The sequence below is a fragment of the Sesamum indicum genome, linkage group LG2 (genome assembly GCF_026168435.1).
Source record: "Sesamum indicum cultivar Baizhima isolate 11 linkage group LG2, ASM2616843v1, whole genome shotgun sequence".
Lineage (NCBI taxonomy): Eukaryota > Viridiplantae > Streptophyta > Magnoliopsida > Lamiales > Pedaliaceae > Sesamum > Sesamum indicum.
Window position 1 is genome coordinate 16,910,913 of NC_142658.1, and position 22,262 is coordinate 16,933,174.

General features: G+C 38.3%; 1 protein-coding gene across 2 annotated transcripts; it reads left to right on the forward strand.

Annotated features, from left to right (window-relative positions):
* Positions 1 to 3,698: 3,698 nt before the first annotated feature.
* On the forward strand, positions 3,699 to 19,794 carry LBA1 (RNA helicase). Of its 2 annotated transcripts, none has more exons than XM_020692113.2 (29): positions 3,699 to 4,481; positions 5,860 to 6,111; positions 6,192 to 6,362; positions 6,491 to 6,541; positions 7,348 to 7,440; positions 7,517 to 7,612; positions 7,830 to 7,880; positions 7,959 to 8,077; positions 8,764 to 8,872; positions 9,269 to 9,391; positions 9,489 to 9,560; positions 9,836 to 9,907; positions 10,060 to 10,126; positions 12,395 to 12,537; positions 12,689 to 12,760; positions 12,829 to 12,957; positions 13,390 to 13,545; positions 13,914 to 14,027; positions 14,135 to 14,233; positions 14,306 to 14,383; positions 15,331 to 15,465; positions 15,643 to 15,717; positions 15,844 to 15,958; positions 16,134 to 16,507; positions 16,599 to 16,661; positions 16,739 to 16,810; positions 16,970 to 17,101; positions 18,492 to 18,572; positions 18,877 to 19,794. In XM_020692113.2, exons 1-29 carry the CDS (start codon positions 3,942 to 3,944, stop codon positions 19,012 to 19,014), a joined length of 3,792 nt encoding a protein of 1,263 aa, XP_020547772.1. In that variant the 5' UTR covers positions 3,699 to 3,941; the 3' UTR covers positions 19,015 to 19,794. The 2 variants fall into 2 exon arrangements, with proteins under 2 accessions (XP_020547772.1, XP_011070275.1); XM_011071973.3 differs by having other exon boundaries at positions 3,704 to 4,481; positions 18,453 to 18,572.
* Positions 19,795 to 22,262: the final 2,468 nt, after the last annotated feature.

The following is a 22,262-nucleotide window of genomic DNA, read 5'->3' on the forward strand; positions in this document are numbered from 1 at the left end:
CTTGAAAATTCCCTATCGCGCCTGTTGGAAATTGGTTAAACCATTGTTGGGCTGCTTAGTAAAAGTGGTAAGCGAAGACCGGACACTTGATTCCATTGGTGTAATAGTGTAGCGGGGCTGCATTCTCGAACTGAGATAAATGCTCCTGGGGATCTATAATGTCATCATATTCAGCAATGGCCGGAGTTGATAGTTCAAGGAGAGTTCGTTCATCATGATCCTCAGGTGAAGGGGATGCCCCAATGTTCCTCTAGTGGTACTCCGATCACTTAATACTGGACGTCCTAAAGTCCTTTTTGTAGACACTCCAAGTAGGCAATCCACTGAGGAAGGAACCCTTTAAGGGCTACATGGGTTACCTCTGCCCCTCCAAGGGAGCCGCTAGCCCTTTCAATTGGTGTTTTAACAACCAGGGGGACCACCACTAGTATTTGCATTGTAGCCATAAATTGTTGCCGCATTGAGACGATTATCAGTTGTATGACCCCCAACAGTCTTAGAGATAGTCTTCCTGAGGAGGTGTCTAATAAAGTGTTGTTTCATGGGTGATCTGCCAAGGACTCAGTGAGCTTAGAGAACTTTACGATTGTTGGTCCTCCAACAGGGGCCAGGGTGCACTTGCTACCACCTGGGGGCCTTGAATAAACCTGAATATTTCCATAAGCCTTTTTTTTGTTCAGGTTGCCGTTCGGAATCTCGATTAATGCTCACGTCTTAATTTTGATTCCCACAGATGGATCCATTTGATCCATGCAAAAGTCGCACGTTAGAGACGATCTACGGACTTGGGATCAGTTAGGCTAGATTCGTTTGCAACCTAAAACAGGAACCTGCAAAAGAAATCTTAGCACTCTAACACCTAAGTCACTACACGATTTTGGAATGATAAAAAATTAAAAGAGAAGGACGTAAAAATGAATTAACGGTCTATAATGATAGAATAATTGAGAGTGATGAATGCATGTTAGACGAATTGCTCGTGTTAATGAGAAAAATGTTACCCTGCACCAAGTGAGGGAGGCTAGGTTTTATAGTGGTCAATCTAGCAGATGAAGAGGTAGGCGCTCGGAGGACTCAAGTTGGCGGTTGCTTAGTGATAAGCCTCCTTAGAGTCTGGATTTGTTAGCAAACATCTCCAACAAATCCTACCTGCGGGGGATCTTCCGGGGGATAGGTTCTTTAGGAGATGCGCCCTGATATTCCAGAAAGTAGTTAAGGGGTGAGGCATATCTTCTCTTCCTTATCATAACTTATATGGGTAGCTTCTTGTTTGATGTGTGCCAATGGTTGTCCATCACTTAAGAATAGTAGTCAACTTAGCCGCATTGTCAGCAAATAAATGTGCTAGGCCAGCGGGCTTAGGGTGTAGCCCTTCTTTGATGAGCCTGCTGTCCTAGGATCTAGGCCACCAGGGTACCATTCACCTTTGGGCCCTAGGCATTTCCAACCTTCTCTATTCCAGATTGTTGTGAAAACTTAGCCTTTGAGTGGATCAAGCTACTTAACTGGACTGAGCACAATAATTTTGGTCATCAACTACATATAAAAAAGATATGATTTGATAATGAACCATACTTTGTTCCCCAAAAATAAAACCAAACATACAACACCTGTTTTAAACTATTTTAAGTTAGCTTAAAAAATAAATCCTAACATATACACTATTTTTAAAATATATCTATTTATCTCTATTTTTTGCTCCCTGTCTCCACAAAACATAACAAAACACTCCTAATATGACTATAAATGAGTAGGCCAAAATGTGGCCCACGCATCAACTGAAAAACAGACTTAGGAGGCCTAATGGAGCAATGAACATTGAGGAGGCCTCCAAGGACCTTATCCCAGATAGGGCTCAACAAAGACAAACCAATGAAGAAAAATGCTGATTCAAGGAATCAAGGGGCCCAAGGCTACCTCGTCTACAAAAAAGGGCACTTGTTCAAATGGCTAAAAACTATTCGTTCAAGAAGTGATAAAGATATCCACGTGGTCGGACCCCTGGAAGAGCGGAACTCCTATTTAGCTAGGAATCCTCAGCTAATGTGGACTCCCTTGAACCTCTTCAACCAACATTAGGATGATGAAGAGACCTATCCGTCAGCAAGTGCCTCCTTGACTCCCGTGGGAGCAAGACTCCTCCCTCGCTGGAGGACTGTGAGTATAAAAGCAAGTTTGTCTTCAGGGGGGAACGTTTTTTTGAGCATACACATTTCTGCCATATATACGCACTAGTTTTCACTTGTTCTTTCAAGATAGCTTGCAATCTTATATTCGTGTCTTCTCTTTTTAACATTTTTATTTCAATATAACGCATTGACTTGGGTGTCGGGTTGCAAATATATATATATATATATACATATATATATATTTGCAGGTTCCCATCTTTAGGCTTGTAAAGAATTTGGGCCACGAAGGAACTCAAGTCCACAAACTACTTTACCCGTGCACTTTTTGCATGCATCAACTCCAAAAATAAGTACAAATACTACGATAATATTTTAATATGGGGCTATTTTAAAAATGTCTCCCTTGCACAATCACCACACTGGGGCTCCTAAATAATGCCACATGTCATTCAACCAATGGTCCAAATTCTAAGCATTCGAGTCAAATTGGGTCAAGTCGACCCCACTCGGATGAAAAGACATAGACCTTATAGCTCTATTTATAAATTTTCGTGGTGTTAAGGGTCAAAGATGGTATTCCACTTCTTTTACCTAATACACAAAATAATGCGTCCTATCTAATTGAATAGCCTGACCCACTTGAAGGCCCAAGCTTGCACTAAAGCACAAGAGAGAACAAACCCCTGCGGACTGGGCTGGATCTGACATATGGATTCCTAAAAAATGGGCTGACCCCGGCCCACCAATCTAAGGTATTTCGTGATAACCAGGCGGCTAAGTTGGCCATTCCCTCCCACCCTGCAGGAAACCATTCGTGTTAAGAATCAATAGGCGTCCACATGGACGGTGACGATGACAAACTTGGATAAGGCTCACACCTCCAACTGCCCCTTAGAATCTGAGGGCATATCTCTTAGAGGGCTTATCCCCTTGAAGATCCGCCGCATGTCCAAAATTCCGAGAAGGTATCTGCTGAGCAATCCAAGAAGTTGAAAAGGCTTATCCATAAATAACTGCCTACTCGAGTCACCAGGACGTCTACCTCCTCACCTGTTAGGAGACTTCGACTATAAAAGCAGGTTTGACCCCCCAGCTAGGGTAACATTTTCCAACTATTCATACAAGCAATCTCTCCTACACCCTTATATCCCAATGATCTTGCATCATAGCTCATTACCCCATTTGTACACCTTTCTCTTTTAATTTTATCATTCCAAACTCGTGTATAACTTGAGCATTGGAGTGCTTATATTTATTTTTGCAAGTTTCCCATTTTGGGCTTATAAAAGAATTTGGACCAAAAGATCTCAAGTCCAGTGATCATCTTATACATACGAATTTTATACACATCATTATCCACATCAGATACAAAAATATATTACTTGGAAAATCAAGTATACGACCCGAGAAAATCGAAACCCAATAAACACAACCTCGCGCTCCCAAGTCCTTATTTCCCATTTCTATATGTGATCTCTATACTGTTGAAGTTCCAACACAAAATTAGAATTAGAATTGGCCCGGTCAGCCTTCTTACGACGTGTTATGGTCGGGTCGTACCCAGATTGGCCCATTTATGCATCCTCATTTTCAGGCTCGTCTTTTGCATACATCTACGACACAGGCAATCCGCCACTTCTCCTCTTCGCTTAACCCCTTTCCCTCTCCATCACCAAACCCTAACCCTAGTTCTCTCTGATTTACCCAAGATTTCTTCTTTAATTACCAAACTCTTACCATAATTCTCCTCCGTTTCGTGATCTCTAATCTCTCCCTCTATATAATTCGTTCGGGGGCAGAGGTAGGTCAAGTATGGATTCGCAGACGAGCAATCTCTACGAGACAGCTTCTCAGCCGGATACCGGGAACGACGCTTATACGTTTCTTGAATTCAACACTCAAGGTGATGAGGACTTCGATTACCCTGAATTCCAAGAGTTGTCGCAGCCTATTCGATCTTCTGCCTCCGTCTGGCCCACACCCTCCGATTCTATTTCCGCTACCGAGGTTGCTTCCTCCTCTGAACCGTCCCAGTCCGCTAGTAAGCCCCGTGGCGGCGGTAACGGCGGTGGAATTAATAACAGCAGCAGCAATAGTAATAGTAATAATAACAGCAAGGAGACTGGTGTGGTCGAGGCGTTGGCTGCGGGGATGAGCGGCTTGAACTTTGAAGACACTGGTGGCGATGATGAGGTATTTGAGTATGGGAAGGGAGACTTTACTGAGCATGCTTGCAGGTACTGCGGTGTCACAAACCCAGCGTGCGTGGTTCGATGCAATGTGCCGTCCTGTAGGAAATGGTTTTGTAATTCACGTGGGAATACTTCTGGTTCTCACATTGTCAATCATCTGGTAAGTAGTTTGGTGGCCAAAGGAAATGCTGAGAAGCTTTTTGTGTGGGGATATGTATTATGTAGAACTTTGTCTTCTAATTGTTTCCCGTTCGAATAGAGAAAGCATGTGAATGTCAAAGGGATCGAGATAGAGTGTGGCCACATTTAGGATGTGTGAAATGGTTAAAGAAATAGTGCCGCTGTCATTTAAGTAGTTCTTCATTGTCTCTGGATGGCATTGTCACTAGAAAAGTGTGTGAAATGGTTAAAGTGATAGGACCAATGTTTTAAATTTATATGCTGTTTGAGAATAGATGTTGGGGGGGGGGGATGCAACTGCTTTTTTCCCTTTGTTTTAGAAGTGATGTTATGATATTAGTACTGTGAAGCATGAGGAGCTAAAGTTAGACCCTTTCTTATTTCTTTGTCTAAATAATCTGTGAATGATAAGATGTTTGTGAATAAAAAGAATTATGGGTATTGGTTTTACTTGGAGGAAGTTCTTCCAGTTTGAATGATGGCATACCTAATGCATTCTTGTATGAGCTAGAAATAGACAGTTTGTGTGGTTCAAGAGGTCATTTATATTCCTAAGATGATCATGCAATTTGACAGTTTGTGTGGTTCAAGAGGTCATTTATTTTCCGAATGAGCTAAATCATGTTAGGAAATTCTTATTTTTACTAAATATCATTTTTGATTGGCTTTAAGGATTCTGTTGGCATCAGTTAGTAACATGGACAAGAAAAAGGTTAATGGATAGTAACATCTTCCCGTCCCTCGGAAGTTAGAGCTGTGACAAATCCAACATACTTATAAATTCTGAACCAGACACTCCCACCTCAATCCCAGTAACATATCTCATACCTAAAACTGATGAAGTATAACATGCTGGACAAGGTTTCAGAGCTGGAACATGAAATAACAGAAATTCATATCAAGTTCAAAGTTCAAATGAACATTTTAGTTTTGCTAATAACAATGCTATTATGGCCTGTGAAAGTTGCAGCTTATATCCATAATTGTCGAATTTCACGTTCTGCTACAAAAAAGGCAAAAGAATCCTGAACTTGGGGTTTTAATTGTTTGAGATTTTGCGTAGTCTTGGGAGATCATTAAGCTGCACTTGCCATATGGTGTTATTATTTACTATTCGTAAATTTTGAGATGCCCCCTTCACTTAGCAACCCATTCTTACTTTCCTCTTATATCTAATTAGAACATATAAACTCCATACTTTAATAGGTCACTTTGGGTTTGTTGTTGTATTTATTTTTCTTTACAGTATGTTGAGGGCTTAAAATTTACTTTCTAAAGAAGATCTTTGGATGAATTGGCATGGATATCTGCAATATTATGGCTTTGCATGACTTCATTTATTTTTTGATCCTTTGCAGGTGAGAGCAAAGCACAAAGAAGTTTGTCTTCACAAAGACAGTCCTCTAGGAGAAACTATTCTTGAGTGCTATAACTGTGGATGTCGAAATGTTTTCCTTCTTGGATTCATATCTGCGAAGACAGAAAGTGTTGTGGTTCTGCTTTGTAGAGAACCCTGTCTTAGCGTCAATGCGTTAAAAGACATGAATTGGGACTTGAGTCAGTGGTGCCCCCTTATTGATGATAGATGTTTCTTGCAGTGGTTACTAAAGGTTGGGTGTGCTTAAATTTTTTATATTATCATAGGATTCAGGTTCTTATAGTGGAGTTCTTATTTTGTTGCAAAAAGCAGGTCCCATCTGAACAAGAGCAGTTGAGGGCTCGCCAAATTAGTGCCCAGCAGATAAATAAAATAGAAGAGCTTTGGAAGACAAATCCTGATGCTACCTTGGAGGATCTTGAGAAGCCTGGTGTGGATGATGAACCTCAACCTGTAGCTTTGAAGTATGAAGATGCTTATCAGGTACTCATGGCAAGATTATTAGTTTTACTTAATTGGCTGAAATTAAATTAATTGTTTGTGGCGTTGATGAAATGGAATTTTATTTAGTCATTTTTACTTATTATATTGCTTTTATGTTGACATTCCAGTATCAAAATGTTTTCGCACCACTCATCAAGCTTGAAGCAGACTACGATAAGGTATGACTGCACCCTATTTTTTAGGCTATTGTACTGCCTCCAGAAACCCCATGAAGAATTAGTTCTCAATGGCCTCTAACTTTGGATATTCATGTCTGAATTGGCTCAAAGTTTTAGATGAAACCTTAAAAAGTGAAGTCTTTGGTTGGTTGACATTTTATTTTAACAAAAGTTACAAAACTGTTTTTGAAATTTAAGGATCACGTTATTACTTTGCTTGAGAGGGTAATTTGGTTGCCACATCATTATTTAAATGAGAGGGTAATTCGGAAATAAAATGATCATTTTAGGAGACAAGACATATTTGTGGACTTCTCAAAAAGTAGATATCAGCAATCAGTTGTGGACTGAGAAAGATCATTGTTGAAAAGTTCTTGATTTTGTCTTCCTTTTTTGGTTTATTAATCTCTTTTGCAAAACATCGATGATTTATTTGTTGGAGATTTGATCAGTTTTCTTTTTCTGTTATTAGTCTTGGATATAAAGAAAATGAAACATCAAAAGAAAAGAGAAGAAAGTTGTTTTTCTTTTTTAATCAAATTTCCTTTCTACAAACTAGCTGCATTTTTTGAATTTTGTAAATAGTTAATATCATGAAAATAGAAGCAGAGGACATGCATGAATTAACAAGAGTCTGCCAGATTTGTATTCTAAACTGTGGAAGCCAGCGTCCATACCATGCTTCTTCTAAAACCAAACAGAGGCAAAGGTCCCCCCTTAATAATGTTCTTCTAACTCAAATCCAAGGTCCACACTGAATCTAGCCTAAATGTTGTAAGAGTTCTTATTGCATTTATTGTTGGCAGATGATGAAAGAGTCTCAAAGCAAAGACAATATCACGATTCGATGGGATATTGGTCTTAATAAGAAGCGGATTGCTTATTTTGTCTTTCCAAAGGTAACTGGTTTTGCTGTTTGTCATATCTATGTTTTCACCATTAACCTTTTCAATGAAGAATGCATGTTTCCTGTAGGAAGATAATGAGTTACGCCTTGTACCTGGTGATGAACTACGGCTGCGTTATTCAGGTGATGCGGCTCATCCCGCGTGGCAGTCTGTGGGTCATGTGGTATGGCATCTTGCTCTGAACTATTATACTTTTCATGTGTTTCACAAAGCTTTTTCAGTTAGCCTGCTCGTGGTTCTTGGATATGCATAACCTGATGTAATGAGACTCAGTATTGGGCTCTCATTTTCTATTTGATGTTCGTTAGGTCTAACTCATGCTTAGTGTTAATTTAAGAGATACCTTTCACAGAGTGCTTCAAATTTCTTTTGCGTTTCAGATAAAATTGACCGCACAGGAGGAGGTTGCGCTTGAGCTTGGTGCCAGTCAGGTGTCTTTTATGACGAATTACCTGTTCTTGTTGTTGTCGCAAAATAAATGAAAATTCTGATTCACACTGTTCTAGCAGGGTGTTCCTGTTGATGTGAACCATGGTTTTAGTGTCGACTTTGTGTGGAAGAGCACGAGTTTCGATCGGATGCAGGGGGCCATGAAAACATTTGCTGTTGATGAAACCAGTGTCAGTGGGTAAGTGAAAAGTTCTTCTATATTCAACATTCCTTTCTTGGTGTATTCATGTTTGATAACATTGAGGTGGAAGAATAGGATCGGATGTCTATCCGTCCTTACACTGTTACACTCACACACTTGTTCGAGTCAGAGAAATGGTTAAGGAGGTTTTTCCATATCATTTCCCTCTTCGGAAAGAGAGTAATGCCTAGCAGTTGCCTACTGTGAGTACCTAAGAATTTTGATGTCTTCAAATACTCTGCTTTTCTGACATCCAAACTGGTCAGCAAAACGGGACAAGTGATCAAAGTGTAGTCCTCCTTTCAGGACAATTGTTGTACTCTTAGGTGTCAGGTCATGCTTTATGCCTCTTTCCATGCAGCAAGTTTATCTGTTACTGCAGTAACGCAATGATTCTGCATTGTGGTCTATTGGTGTCTGGTACAAAATAGTCAAGTATCCATCATGGTTTTCAACTGGTCACGTTGTTGTATTCTTTTAATACTTCTTTTCATTTTTGTTACATGTTTTAAAAGAGATTGAATGGTGGCAAGGTGGGAGAGACAAGTTGTTGGCTAATTGAGCTCTAGTGGTCTCCTGGAGATCAACTAGTTTTGCAATAACAATAATAGCTAATCACCATTTTATGTCCCCTCTGATTTGGTAGGTTCTATTTGATTTACTGTCATGTTGCATGCATGCAGCTACATTTATCATCATCTGCTTGGCCATGAAGTTGAGATGCAGATGGTTCGCAATACTTTGCCTCGCCGTTTTGGTGCACCAGGTCTTCCAGAACTTAATGCATCTCAAGTATGATCCTCCACTCTTCCATATCGTCTTTAATGCAAGCCTTTATCTAGGCTTCTTGGTTCTGCTTTAGATGATGTTTCTTGTTCTTTCTCCAGGTTACCTGAACACACAATGCATATTAGGCTTCTGCTTTATATTAAGGAGTAGACCTTTAATATAAATCAGTTAAACTTTGCTTTTGTTTGGTTCTGTTAGCACCATGAGTGCGCCAAGAAAAGTTTCAGTTCTTTCAGTGTTGTTAAAGTAGATTGGAATTTAATCTCTTTAGAGGATTACAAAAAATGCTTTTTCTTTCTTGTGTTCTGTGGTGGATACTTTTAAATTATAGAGAAATCTTCTGGAAATACTGTGTTAATGATGCAGATTCTGCTACTTGTTTCCCTTTCAATGCTATAGGTTTTTGCTGTCAAGAGTGTCCTACAAAAGCCTATAAGTCTCATCCAAGGTCCACCTGGTACTGGTAAAACTGTCACATCTGCTGCAATTGTGTATCACATGGCAAAACAAGGCCAGGGGCAGGTTATGTTTCTACCTAGTTTCTACTTTTGGGGGAAGTCACTGGTTTTATTGCCCTATAGCTTTTTTTACTGTTTGCTAATAATTAGTTCCTGTTCAGGTTTTGGTCTGTGCTCCAAGTAATGTGGCTGTAGATCAGCTAGCTGAAAAGATAAGCGCCACTGGTTTAAAGGTCTGCATATTGTTATTTCTAAGTGATTGTTTTCCATGTACAACCATTCAGTTTTGAGGTGTATATAGCTCAACTGGTTCATTTTATGCAGAGTTCTCACATTTATCATGTCTTTCCAATGCTACGAATTTAAACACCCCCCCCCCAAAAAAAAAAAAAAGGAAAAAGAAAGTGAGCTAAAAAGATTAAATGACTTTGACTATGTGTTTCGAGATGTTATATCCATTTTGTCTGTGGATTTATTGATTCATCTGTTTTTTTTGTCCGATGATAAGGTTGTAAGACTTTGTGCTAAATCAAGGGAAGCTGTTAGTTCCCCCGTTGAGCATTTAACCTTGCACTATCAGGTTTGCTTAATTATGAAATTTTATTTTCTTATTTTCTTTTTCTGGTGTTGCTTGATGTGTATTTTTGGAGATATCGTGTTGCTTATGTAAATATGTAATGCACGTTTTAGGGGCAGTTGACCTTATGCTTTCTTTTTTCCTCCTATTCACAGGTTAGACATCTTGACACATCTGAAAAGAGTGAACTTCACAAGTTACAGCAACTCAAAGATGAACAAGGTGTGTTTATGTTTTAATTTTTTGTTTTTATGTTTCTTTTTCTTTTTCTCTGTTTCTTGAGTGGGTTTATGCATTTGGAATTGGTTTTTATAGTGCACTGTGCTTTCTTTTAGATTTCTCTGTTGCATTTCTCCTATGAAGTTTTAATGAACATCTCAAAATCAGTGTCTCAACATCGATGAAATCAATTGAATTCAGTCGGATGTAATCATAAAGTTAATAAGGGAAATTGTTGGGGCTAATGCATGCTCTTTTGTTATAAGCTCTATTGGAGTTGGCACACATGATGGATGTGTTGTATTATTTAGAAATTGTGAAACTTTTCAAAATTAACTTTATATTTTTTAAAAAAAAATTTGAGATTGTTTTGTATTTATTCGAAATCATGATAGGTAGAAGAGAAACAATGTTTTAATAAGAGAGAACCACTAGAGAGAAGGAGAATTAGGGAAGTATAAAGTACCATGATTTTTGCCCATGTCATTTCTCTGGGAGGTTGCTTGCAAAACCAAGCAGCTGATCTGCGGAACTCTTCAGCTAATGTATATGAACGGAATTAATTCTGAATACTTCGTGCAGAACAAAAGAAACATATACCTATTGAATTAAAATGCCAAAACTTATGCAAGTCCTGAATTGTTATACTGGTTCTGATGTTTTGATGCTTCATCCTTCCCCTTATGTTACCCCCATCTTAAATTCTTATTAAGTATTCTTAAACAATTTAGCTAGTCTTTGCTGTAATTGGTTAAACTCAATAAATATGGTGGGAACTGAGGTGGAAATTAAAATAACAATCCCCTGCCACCTGTGCTGTTCTTTCTCTAATTTTGTGGCTGTACCTCTGCAGATAATCAATAGTGTTTTGAATGAAACTGCCAAAAATAATTGTTACTATCTCACTTTTTAGGAGCATTTTAGGAATACAGTCGACTAGTATTAAGTTTTTTTAGTTTGTGTCAGAGTATCGGTATACTTAACCAGTATCGTGCTTAAAATTCTTGAATGTTATTGGATGCCAAATAGGTGTGAAAGACTGTCACCTTGGTGTACTTAAATGTTTTCTCTTTACTGAAGAAGAAATGAGCATCATGGACAGGAGCATCTGAAAAAGGAAACCATTCAGTTCCTTGATGCCACTTTATTTTTTTTTTGAATATGTCAGGCTTCATATGCCTGTATTCTGTCTGAAGGCAATTCTTTTATTCACAAAAATGTTGTTGTCTCAGTAGCTGATCCCTTACATTGGTGATAGCCACAATACTATTAGTTTGACAAGTCATTACTCATCAGGGTATCTTGTGTGGTTGTATGATCGATTGCCAAGAACTTACCATGCATCACCAGCATGGCCAAATATGACTGTTAACAGTATCAACTTCAAAATTTCTAGGACAAAGGGAAGTTGGCCATGATATCGATGGTTTTATGGAAAGCTAGTGACTGTAGGAGCCGGCTAGAAGAGCAGATTTCTGGAATGGTTTTATTCACTTGATTTTTCAGTTGGGTTCAATTTCAAAATATGATCTGAAGCATCTAGGTAAAGCATGCCTATGTTATAGAACCATGGCCATCAATCACAATTTACCGAGCCTCACTAATGGTGTATTTGCAAAAGCACTTTGCGATATGTGTGCTTCATCCTGTGAACTTCAAATGGAAATAAGTATAGTATATGGATGGTATATCAAATAGGCACTATTGCAATTTTTGGGTAAATTCAGCAGACATCAATTCTTGTCCACCTCCAATGAAGAGATTGAGGTTTTTTTCTAACAACCACACTAACTTCTGCTTCGATAATATCACCACTACCGAGAAGAAAAAAAGGAAGGTTGCAGTATGGTGTTGGGCTCCGTCACTACACTAACTTCTACTTTGGTAACATCACCACTACTGAGAAAAAAAAATGTGGTCACTGCCCTGACTGGTCTTAGACATTTGACTGAATGCTATCTTTTCTCATAAGTAACAATCTTCTGGTCTATATTAATTTGTTTTGTATAATATTACTATGAAGTATGAAGTAGATTTTCTGACAGAGGTTGCAATGCTTTTGATTCCTTAGTTTTTAGTTTCTCTCAAATGGACGTGACTTTCTGCTCTTTTTCCTGTTCACATAAGAACATCACATGGATTCATTGGCTCACTATACTTATTGGTTTTTGTATTATTTGTTAGATACAAAATGTTTGTCTTGAAGTTAATCTATTCATCATCTTGAATGTTTAAAATTGACTTCTTCCCCGTGCATTATAAATTTTACAGGAGAATTATCCAGCAGTGACGAGAAGAAATATAAAGCTCTCAAGCGAGCAACTGAAAGGGAGATATCTCAGAGTGCTGATGTTATCTGTTGTACATGTGTTGGGGCTGGAGATCCGCGGTTAGCAAATTTTAGATTCCGCCAGGTAATATTGGCAGTTGCAAACTCGAGAAAGTTGATGATGTTCTCTTTCTCTCCTTTTGTTTGCTGGGCGGGTGAGAGGGTTTTAATTGTCTATTGTCTACCAAGGTCCCCAGAACTTTTCAATTCTAAATTTCTAAAATCATTTTTTTTAGGTCCTTATCGATGAATCTACTCAAGCAACAGAACCTGAGTGTCTAATTCCTTTGGTTCTTGGTGCAAAACAGGTAATGAATACAGCTTTATTATTGTACTTCACTATGTCTTGTTAATTCTAATAACAAGATGATTGCAGGTTGTTCTTGTTGGAGACCATTGCCAGCTTGGTCCTGTCATTATGTGCAAGAAAGCTGCACGGGCTGGTTTAGCCCAATCTTTGTTTGAAAGGCTTGTGCTTCTTGGTGTGAAACCAATTAGACTGCAGGTGATTCTCATACTGCTGTTTGCATTTGTGATGGTCCTTTTAAGTGGATAAGGACTTTTAATTTTCTGAATATCTGTAGTTGATTTAGGAAAAGTGTTGGGATGTTTACTGATGATATAATTTTACACGAACCTCACCCCGTTTTCACCCCCCACTGCTCCTATGTCTGCTTCTCCCAGTGCTAAAACCAAAGAAAAGAAAGAAAATATTGATAATAGAAATAAATTGTTTGAAATACCTACTAGTTTATGTCTCTTTTACATGGTACTTGTGCTACACTATTCTCTATGGTCTTCAGAATATGAAATATACTCGAATAACTACTCGCATCAGGTAGTAGCTACTTTCACGACTCGAGTTACCGATGCTTGAGATGCTTGCATCTGTTAATACTTCTCCTTTAAGCTAATATCACCCAATTTATCTTCACAGGTTCAATATAGGATGCATCCAGCTCTCTCGGAGTTTCCATCAAACAGCTTTTACGAAGGTACTCTTCAAAATGGAGTGACAATCAATGAAAGGCAGTCACCTGGAATTGATTTTCCTTGGCCAGTGCCAAACCGTCCCATGTTTTTCTATGTCCAGGTATCAGTAGCTTTCTCTAAGAAACTAACATCTTTTCTAATTCATAGTTTGGAAGGTTACGACTGGTAGTACATAGTAGTTAATTGTGCAAGAACCTCGTTGGTTTATGATATAGTTAATGCTGAAACAAAGTGATTATATTATCTTTTGTTAGAGTTATGCTGCACTCTTTTAGTCTTTACTTAATGTAGGGGACAGACCAATGTCTTTGTTATGATGCGATTAACTGCTGGGAGATTGATTAGAACTCCAAATAAAATTTCCTCTTATGTTGGATGTTTGAGCATTTTACACTCTCAGATATCATTTTCTTCCATTGCACTTTACTTGCTCAAGATTTGTTAAACCTTCTTAGTTGACTTGTATAGATGGGACAAGAGGAGATAAGTGCCAGCGGAACATCATATCTAAATAGGACAGAGGCTGCAAATGTTGAGAAAATTGTGACAACATTCTTGAAGAGTGGCGTCGTTCCTAGTCAGGTTAAGTGGAAGGCTTTTCTATTTTCTTCAGGGTTTTCTTGCTTGGTTCTGTATTCTTCTTTTCCCCCCTGCTGAAATAATGAGTGTTGTTTGTTGGTATCCTGCAGATTGGTGTTATAACTCCTTATGAAGGTCAGCGAGCATACATTGTGAATTATATGTCTCGAAATGGTGCTCTGCGGCAGCAACTGTACAAAGAAATTGAGGTAAGATGTAATATTGATTGGAAGTTTTGTTCTTTCCAAATGAAAAGCTGAAGTGATATTTCTTATCCTCAGGTGGCAAGTGTAGATTCTTTCCAGGGGCGGGAAAAAGACTATATAATTTTGTCTTGCGTGAGGAGTAATGAACATCAGGTGGATTCTCAAGCTTGTGCAGCATATTTTCCTTATTGCACTACACCTATCACATTTCAACTATTGCTTAGTTTATGTTGTGGGAATGTATCGGCGTGTACTAGCTGCTAACTGTCACCACAGGCCCTTTTTTGGCATTTTTTTCGTACCTCTTCAGCTCTTCTTCCTGCTTCTCTTATCTATCCCCGGAACTGCCACCTCATGCCGCTGTGTTTAGCGTCATGGAAACCAGTGGCATGGATCTGCTATCATCTTCTTCTTTGTCGTTCTCGTCCCATGCTTCTCTCCCTCTTTCCTCCTTTTCCCTCCTCATTTATCCAGAGTGGAACTCCTATTATTCTTTCCTCCTCTGTTTTCCACTTCATTTTATTCAGTGGAAATTTGTCACTTTAGCTATCAACATCAGCTGCACCTTAGCCTAAGCAAGAAAATCTTTATTTCCTGTTCCGAGGATATTTCGAGGTTGGACATGAGGGTTCTTGGTTACTTATTTCTAATTTGGGTTGGAGGAGCGTAATCGCACCATTTGGGCCTGAGATATAGCGGCTCTAATAAAGTGAAATAGAATACTTTATTAAGATATATACCCAAATTCATCCATTCCTGTAAACCAAACAAAAGCCCTCTGTGTTAGGGTTTGGGATTTTCACCAGTTCTTCTACCACTGCTTAATGTCACGAAGTGACGAAAATCTCACTTAGTTTATGTCGAGCTTCTTTGTGATCACGGATAGATACCCTTAAGTTCATGTATCTTTCTATGCTGGGAAACTACTTGCTATTGTGGGTTACATGGTCAAAATATGTGTCTCTAGGAACTTCTTGAAGTCCCTGAATTGCATTGGAATTTACAAAATTTTTTATGAATAATCTAATGTTGGGGTGAGGCAGGGCCGGGGATAGCTGTAATTGCTATCATTCAGTTAACTTGTTTTTATCTATGTTCAGGGCATTGGTTTCCTCAATGATCCACGCCGTCTTAATGTTGCTCTGACACGTGCTCGTTATGGTATTGTTATCTTGGGAAATCCAAAAGTTCTGAGCAAGCAGCCTCTGTGGAATGGCTTATTAACACATTACAAGGTATTGCCTTCTTTGTGAAACACATGCATGACTAGAATATGTTCCTTCAAGCTGACCATGGTTTGATTCGTCTAGTGGACTTTCTCATAAATTTGGTGATTGAAATTGTTTCCTCGAATATTCATGCAATCAAGTGGAAATATTTCATAATGCCATTCCTTCCGAATTGGTTCTCAGGAACACGAGTGCTTGGTTGAAGGCCCTCTGAATAATCTAAAGCAGAGTATGGTTCAATTTCAAAAGCCCAAAAAGGTAAGTATTATGTACAATAGTGGCTAGGTAAAATATTTTGCGTAACACTTTTCCAATCTTATGTAGATCTTTGTGCGAGTTGGTTTTGGATGATTTTACATAGCTTGTGTGGTTAATGTCGCACAGATATACAATGAGCGAAGACTTTTCTACGGTGGTGGACCAGGAATTGTTCCCAATGACAGTTTTGGATCTGTTGCCTCAAGCCCAAATGCTGATAGGAGGGGTCCTCGCTCAAGGGGTGGGTTATTCCTTACTGGAAATGAACTCCATGAGCTGTTAAGATTTTGGATTCCACTAGTGATTCTGGCAGCTAGAAATAGCATGTCTGAACTATCTGATATAGAGAAGTTATAAAATCTAGAAGTAACTCTCTGCCCTCAACTGGAGCACTTAGCAATTTATTCTTGAAGCAGGTCCTTACATGCCACCTGGCCCGCCTAATGGTGCTCATAAACCCGGTGTTCACCCTTCTGGTTATGCAATGCCTCGGGTACCCCTTCCTCCATACCATGGGGGCCCTCCATCACAGCCATATGCCATTCCAACCCGTGGAGCTGTACATGGACCTGTTGGAGCTGTCCCCCAAGTTCCACAACCTGGAAGCCGAGGATTTGGTGCTGGACGTGGGAACTCCAGTGCGCCCATTGGTAGTCATCTTCCACACCAGCAAGGCGCACAGCCCCCAATTGGAAGTCTTCCATCTAACTTCAACTTTCCGTCTATGGAGAATGCTAGTAGCCAGCCAACTGTGGGTGGACCATTGTCTCAACCTGGTTATGTTTCTAATGTTAGTTCCATTTTAATTTCACTAATTTTTTTACTCATACTTTCTGAAATTGATTTGATGGAAAACCTGACACTCTTTTTGTGGCCTACAGGTGACTGGTCAAGGACCTAGCCAAACATATAGGGATGGATTCTCTATGGGTGGCATGTCTCAGGTGTTTTATTTAGCACATTGACTTCTATTGATTTGTTGGGTACTTTTTTATTGTTTTCTTTACATTTACTCGTGCAGGATTTCTTGGCCGATGATTTTAAAAGTCAGGGTTCACATGTCCCTTACAATGTTGCTGAATTCTCCACTCAGGCATGTGTATCTCTTTGTGGTTGTTTTCATGAGGATGTCTATTTCATTTGATACGGGATCTGCGTGATGATCTCTTTCTTGTTACTGTGATGGCATTGCTTAATGTTTCTTTATTGATGAGCTGATGATTGTTTCGCATTGATTCATGCAACTCTATAGGCTTCTCAGAGTGGGTATACTGTTGACTATGTTACACAAGGGGCGCAAGGTGGATTTCCTGGGAGCTTTTTTAACCAGAATTCTCAGGCTGGATATGCTCGTTTTGCCCCAGGAAATGACTATATGTCTCAGGTTTGAATAAGAAGTTTGTACTTTTCCCTTGGCATACTTAGCTCAGACTCAGGCATACCTCATTCCTGCCCTTCTCTTCAAACTCTACATGGTGATAAATGCACAGTTTTTTTCCCTTGTGAATGTTGAAAAAAGAGGTTGTGTTTTGACCTTGCACAGATCTGGAGAAATAAGATAAGATTCCATAAAATTGTTTGCTTCTATCTGGATAACTGTTGATTTGGAGAATTGTCTGTCTTTTCAAACTACAGATTAACGGAAGGCTAAACTTGTAAAATCTTATTTTTCTCTTAAGTTTTTGACAATGCGTTCATAACCATTACTGCTGATGCTAAACCTGAAACTTTATTTTTATGGGTAATGTAATTTTTTTAAATACTGAAGCTCTAAAAAGTTCTATTTTGGCATTTATCTTACATATCTGTTTCAGTTTCTAGATGCAAATAACCATGCAGCAATACTAATAAGAACTTTTTAGACATGACTTTGTATTGCTACATAAGTCCCATGTTTTAGCATTTCAGTTACCTGTAACATTAGCATTACTAGAACAGAGGCAGAGTGACCTTATTTTTATTGTCATATGGGGATGGAGATAATAGATAGAAAAAGTAAGCACTCACTTACTGGGGACACAGTGGATTTCCCAATTCATGCCATACATACCAAAAAGTATTTTGGGATACAGAAGATTCATTGACAAAGAAATGACTGTAGTTTTAAGACGGTATGGCAGTTTCCTTTGGCTATGTCTGTTTGACTAAGAAATAGATGTGTCATTGATAATTCAAACAGCATATCATTATGGTGTATATTTATGGGGTGGAAAAAGTATGGAAGCATGTAGATTTATTGTTTACATTTAAAGTATTGAAATATCATTATGGTGTATTTATATAGCAAAGTTATTGTTGAATGGATGCTTTTTGAAAATAAAATATAAAGTGTCTCGGAGTATTTCTTTTGTATCTTTGATTTTACTTTATCATAATATCTGTTTTTGTTCCAGAGGTGACTAACTATGTGATAAATAAAATTAAATGCTATTGAAGCTTAATTAGAGTTTAAAATTAGAAAGTAAGATTTACCTGCTCAATAAGATTATCAGAATTACAAAAAAAAACATAAAACAATTTCTTTGTAAACTAATGTGAACAATACACCTATAAGTTATTGACTTTTCCAATTGTCAAGGAGGTATTTGAATTACCTTAAAAGTTAGGCTACATGGTAAATGTGATCCACTAGTAATGGTTTCTCCTTCTCCAGTACTATGTCTGTGAAATACTGGGTTTTCCAACTGTTCTCCATTTTGCTTTCATTTGAAATGTAACACCTTTATTTATACCAGGAGTATATGGCCCATGGTTCACAAGGATTATTTACACAGGCTGCATTCAATGAACAATCTCAAGATGAGGCTTCTCAGAACCACTTCGGTGTGGCCAGTGCTAATCCACTTCAGTCACAGGTTTTTACTTGGTTAAGTGTTTGGTCAATTCTTTGGTGGTTGTGGCGGAGAATTGAACTGGTTGAAGTTTGTGCAACTGAATTTCTCTGAACTGTGATAAAATTCTTTGAAGAGACAAATTAAACTTCGGATCAACCCTCTTTAAAGTTGCCCACAAAAATTTCTTGAATAGATGGGAATGCTGCTGCTTCTCTTTGCGTTGTTTCCCCAGAGTAGTATACTGTGTAATCCTGCTGTTTCTTCACTCAACCTTTATTTACTCTTGTAGTTTGGCACTGAATCTTCTTTCTTTTTTTGTTTACAGGGTTTGCTGAACCCCCTTTATTCACAGCCATTTGCACACTACAATACTCAGCCACTAAATGTTCAAAATTCTCAGCAACAGCATTCATCCCAGCAGGGTCAAGGTTCCCAGAATCAGAAGCTCCACTACAATGGTTGAGGGCTGGTTGAATGAGTAACGGGTTATTGTCTTTGCATTCAGATATCTGGTTTGTGCTGTCATGTGTGGCTATATTATATGCCGTAAAGATGTTTTAGAGTTTGACAAAGATAGCAGGCTGATTGATGACACAATCCTTCAAGGACGTTTCTGAAAGAACTGGATCAGATAGATTGATTCAAAGGATGTCACTTGAGGCAAACACGCGGCTGCACAACTAGTGGCTGATGAGAAAAGATAAACCCCAATGATGTTGAGAGTTGAGAAAGCATTACACGGCATGGTGTGGTCAGTAAGGTTTCAGGAAGCCGGTCCAGTTACCTTCTATGAGTGGCATTATCACACTAGAGCAGCAGCTACTGCTATAACTTTTGTACAGCATGCTCATGCTCGGACGGTTCTTACCTCATCTCTTCTGACATGTAATTATTCTCTTATACACATTTATTAAGTTGGATGATGGTGGCTGTAGTCTCAAGTGAGCAAGACTACTGCTGTCATTCGTTAGATGTATGCTATGAGTGTTTAATTAGTTGTTTGCTCTTGAATCCTCATTATCATGAGTAGCAGTCGGCAATGAGTTAACCATTGCTCCGAAATGTGGCAGTCAAATCATTTAGGACTTTAGAAATGCTAGGATATTGAAAGCAGAGATGTTTTGGTGAGTTGGTGCTTGCTGGGAACATTAGATGCTTGAGGTTCTCTATTATCAGGAATACTGCACCCCAATTGCACTATGAAATGTTGGTATTCAAATTATGAGGATGTGTTTTGATTGAAGAGTTCAGGAGGTAAGTATTTCAAATTTATAATACCAAAATGTTTTTGGGTTGAAAATCCGGTTACTTCGAAGTTACAAATTCTGTCTTTCGTTTCGAGTATATTTCCTCCCATTATTGTGGTGATTAAAATTTCTTTATATCCTCTGCACTAAGTCTGTTAAATTTTAGATGTTTGATTTAGGCCTGCGTGATACCTTAATCAGGCGCATACTCAATAAATATTTGTAGTTATTTATATACCCTGTTTGTACCTTACTATGAGAATGTTCATTGGGTTTTAATTGGATTTGGTTTGGATTTTACCCATTAAATTCTTTGTCAATTCTTTTCATATTCAAATTTTAACATGTGTGAATTGTTTATTCCAGAAATTCATATGATTATGATTTTGTTCAAATAATAAATTATTTGATTAATCAATAAAGCCCAAAATATTGTTTATTGGCTTCACAACTTTTGGCTTATGTCCTTGATGTGCCGCACCCGCCAATGTCGGTTCAACCGGAGGGTGTGGCTCTGAGAAGTATCGCTAACAAGTTTATGATGATGTTCAAGCTCGATGCTATATGTTAGCATCTACATTTGATGAGCTGCAAAAGCAAAATGCAGGTATTGCCTATGAACATGATATCCATCTTCACTTACAACGGTTGTATGATGAACATTCTACGGTGGCAAGATATTAGTGTTAAAGGGGCTGTTCGAACACGATGACAAAGGCATTTTGGTCCATCAACATGATCGAAGATGATAAGCTAATAAAAACCTTAAAGAGGGGGCACTAACAAGAAGATGAGAATGTTGGCAAGAAATTGAAGGCGAAAGACAAGTGTCAGCATTGTAACTCAAGCATTCATAGAGGAAATGCAACAAGTATTTCATAGAGCGTCAAATGGTTCTTGTTTGAAATTAATTTATCAATTAATGATACTTTTTGGGTATTAAATATCAACTGTGGTTGTCGCCTATGTAATGATATGCAGGTAATAACAAGATTGAGGGAGCTAGGTACGTAAAAAGAGCAACTGTAGGCTAGGGCACGGAAATTGTTCCCTTTATTCAGATTCTTTATTTTGCAATGGTACATTGACAAATCGTTTGCACTACTCTTCCTAGTGCCTCCATGCTACTCATTCAACAAAGTAACCAAAAAACCATAAACAAAAACAAGATGATCAAGACAACACACAAAACATATTTCCACTAAGAGGACTCGATAGATGGCGTTACCAGAGTCTCTTGATCTCGATCATATACAAGAGATGCCTACTCACGTGCAGTCCTAATCATCTAAATTTAGTCATGGATCATTCTAGGATGAGTTTCACAGATCTTCATCCCTCCTCCTGGGGCTATGCCTTAGAAATGGCAGCATACTTGCTACATAGAGCAAGGTCGCGCCCAAAGTATCATACGAGATGTGGTGCTCTAAAAGACTAAAACTCATCATATTTGAAAACATGGGCCCCTGCTTATGAAAAGTTGGTATTGCAAAACAAATTGGATGCTAGGTCCATTTTGTTCAAATTTGTGGGGCATCCAGAAGAATCCCATGATACTATTTCTATGACTCTATGAGCAAAAGTTGCTTGTGGAGAAATACCACATTTTTGGACAAGGAATTTCTACCGGATAGAAGTGGGAAAGTCATAGTGCTTCAAGAAGTTCAAGATCCACAGAGCGTCCCACAAGCCAAGGTGACACAAGAGCCTACTCTTTCTCTTCAGATACACCCTTAAAGAAGATCCAAAAGGATTTTGAAACCGTCTAATAGGTGTTATGACTTCGTATTAAAGAATAGCAAAGATCCTTCTTTCTTTGGATAATGATCCAAGGGACCATAGTAAGGCAATGTCGGATATCGACTCAGACAAATTAAAAAAAAAAATGATACAAAAGGAATTAGACTCTATGTGCCTGAATAACGTTAAAATCTTGGTAGACCCACCTCCAAGAATTACACCTATAACGTTAAATTTCTTTAGCACAATAGTATAAGATTAATTCTTTGACTTGAGGCATTATAATGGTCTTCTACTAGATCCCTTGTACTTTGGTTTATTTTCTAGTAGTTGAGGTAATCATACAAGGGATATTTTGAGTACAAGGTTGTCCGGTATGAAAGCTAAAGAGTGGCACTCCAACAATTCATCAACTTGTCTTGATGAGTTGGAGATCTCCCATGCTCTCTAATATTTCTTGATTATGAAAGTCCTTGGTCAACCTGTCCAATCAATTCAAGATACAATTTAATTCAATAGCTTGAGTTAAACTTGTAGAGGATTAATCAATTAATTAATTAGTGTAGTCAATTTATTTTTGTCATTTTTCTTTAATCAAGTGTGTTCGGAGCATAAAATTACTAAACAAGAATTAATGTTATATATATTTGGATTAACTGAATTAACTCAATATTAGGAATATTTTAAGGTCCCTCAACTCTCATTCTAAACTATATTCAGCAAA

What these genes read in the sequence shown, in the direction of transcription:
- LBA1 (XM_011071973.3), top strand. Translation starts at nt 3,942, where the DNA reads ATGGATTCGCAGACGAGCAATCTCTACGAGACAGCTTCTCAGCCGGAT. An exon ending in CCATGTTTTTCTATGTCCAG is followed by an intron (nt 13,546 to 13,913) that starts GTATCAGTAGCT and finishes TGACTTGTATAG; the next exon opens with ATGGGACAAGAGGAGATAAG. An exon ending in CTAATCCACTTCAGTCACAG is followed by an intron (nt 18,573 to 18,876) that starts GTTTTTACTTGG and finishes TTTTGTTTACAG; the next exon opens with GGTTTGCTGAACCCCCTTTA.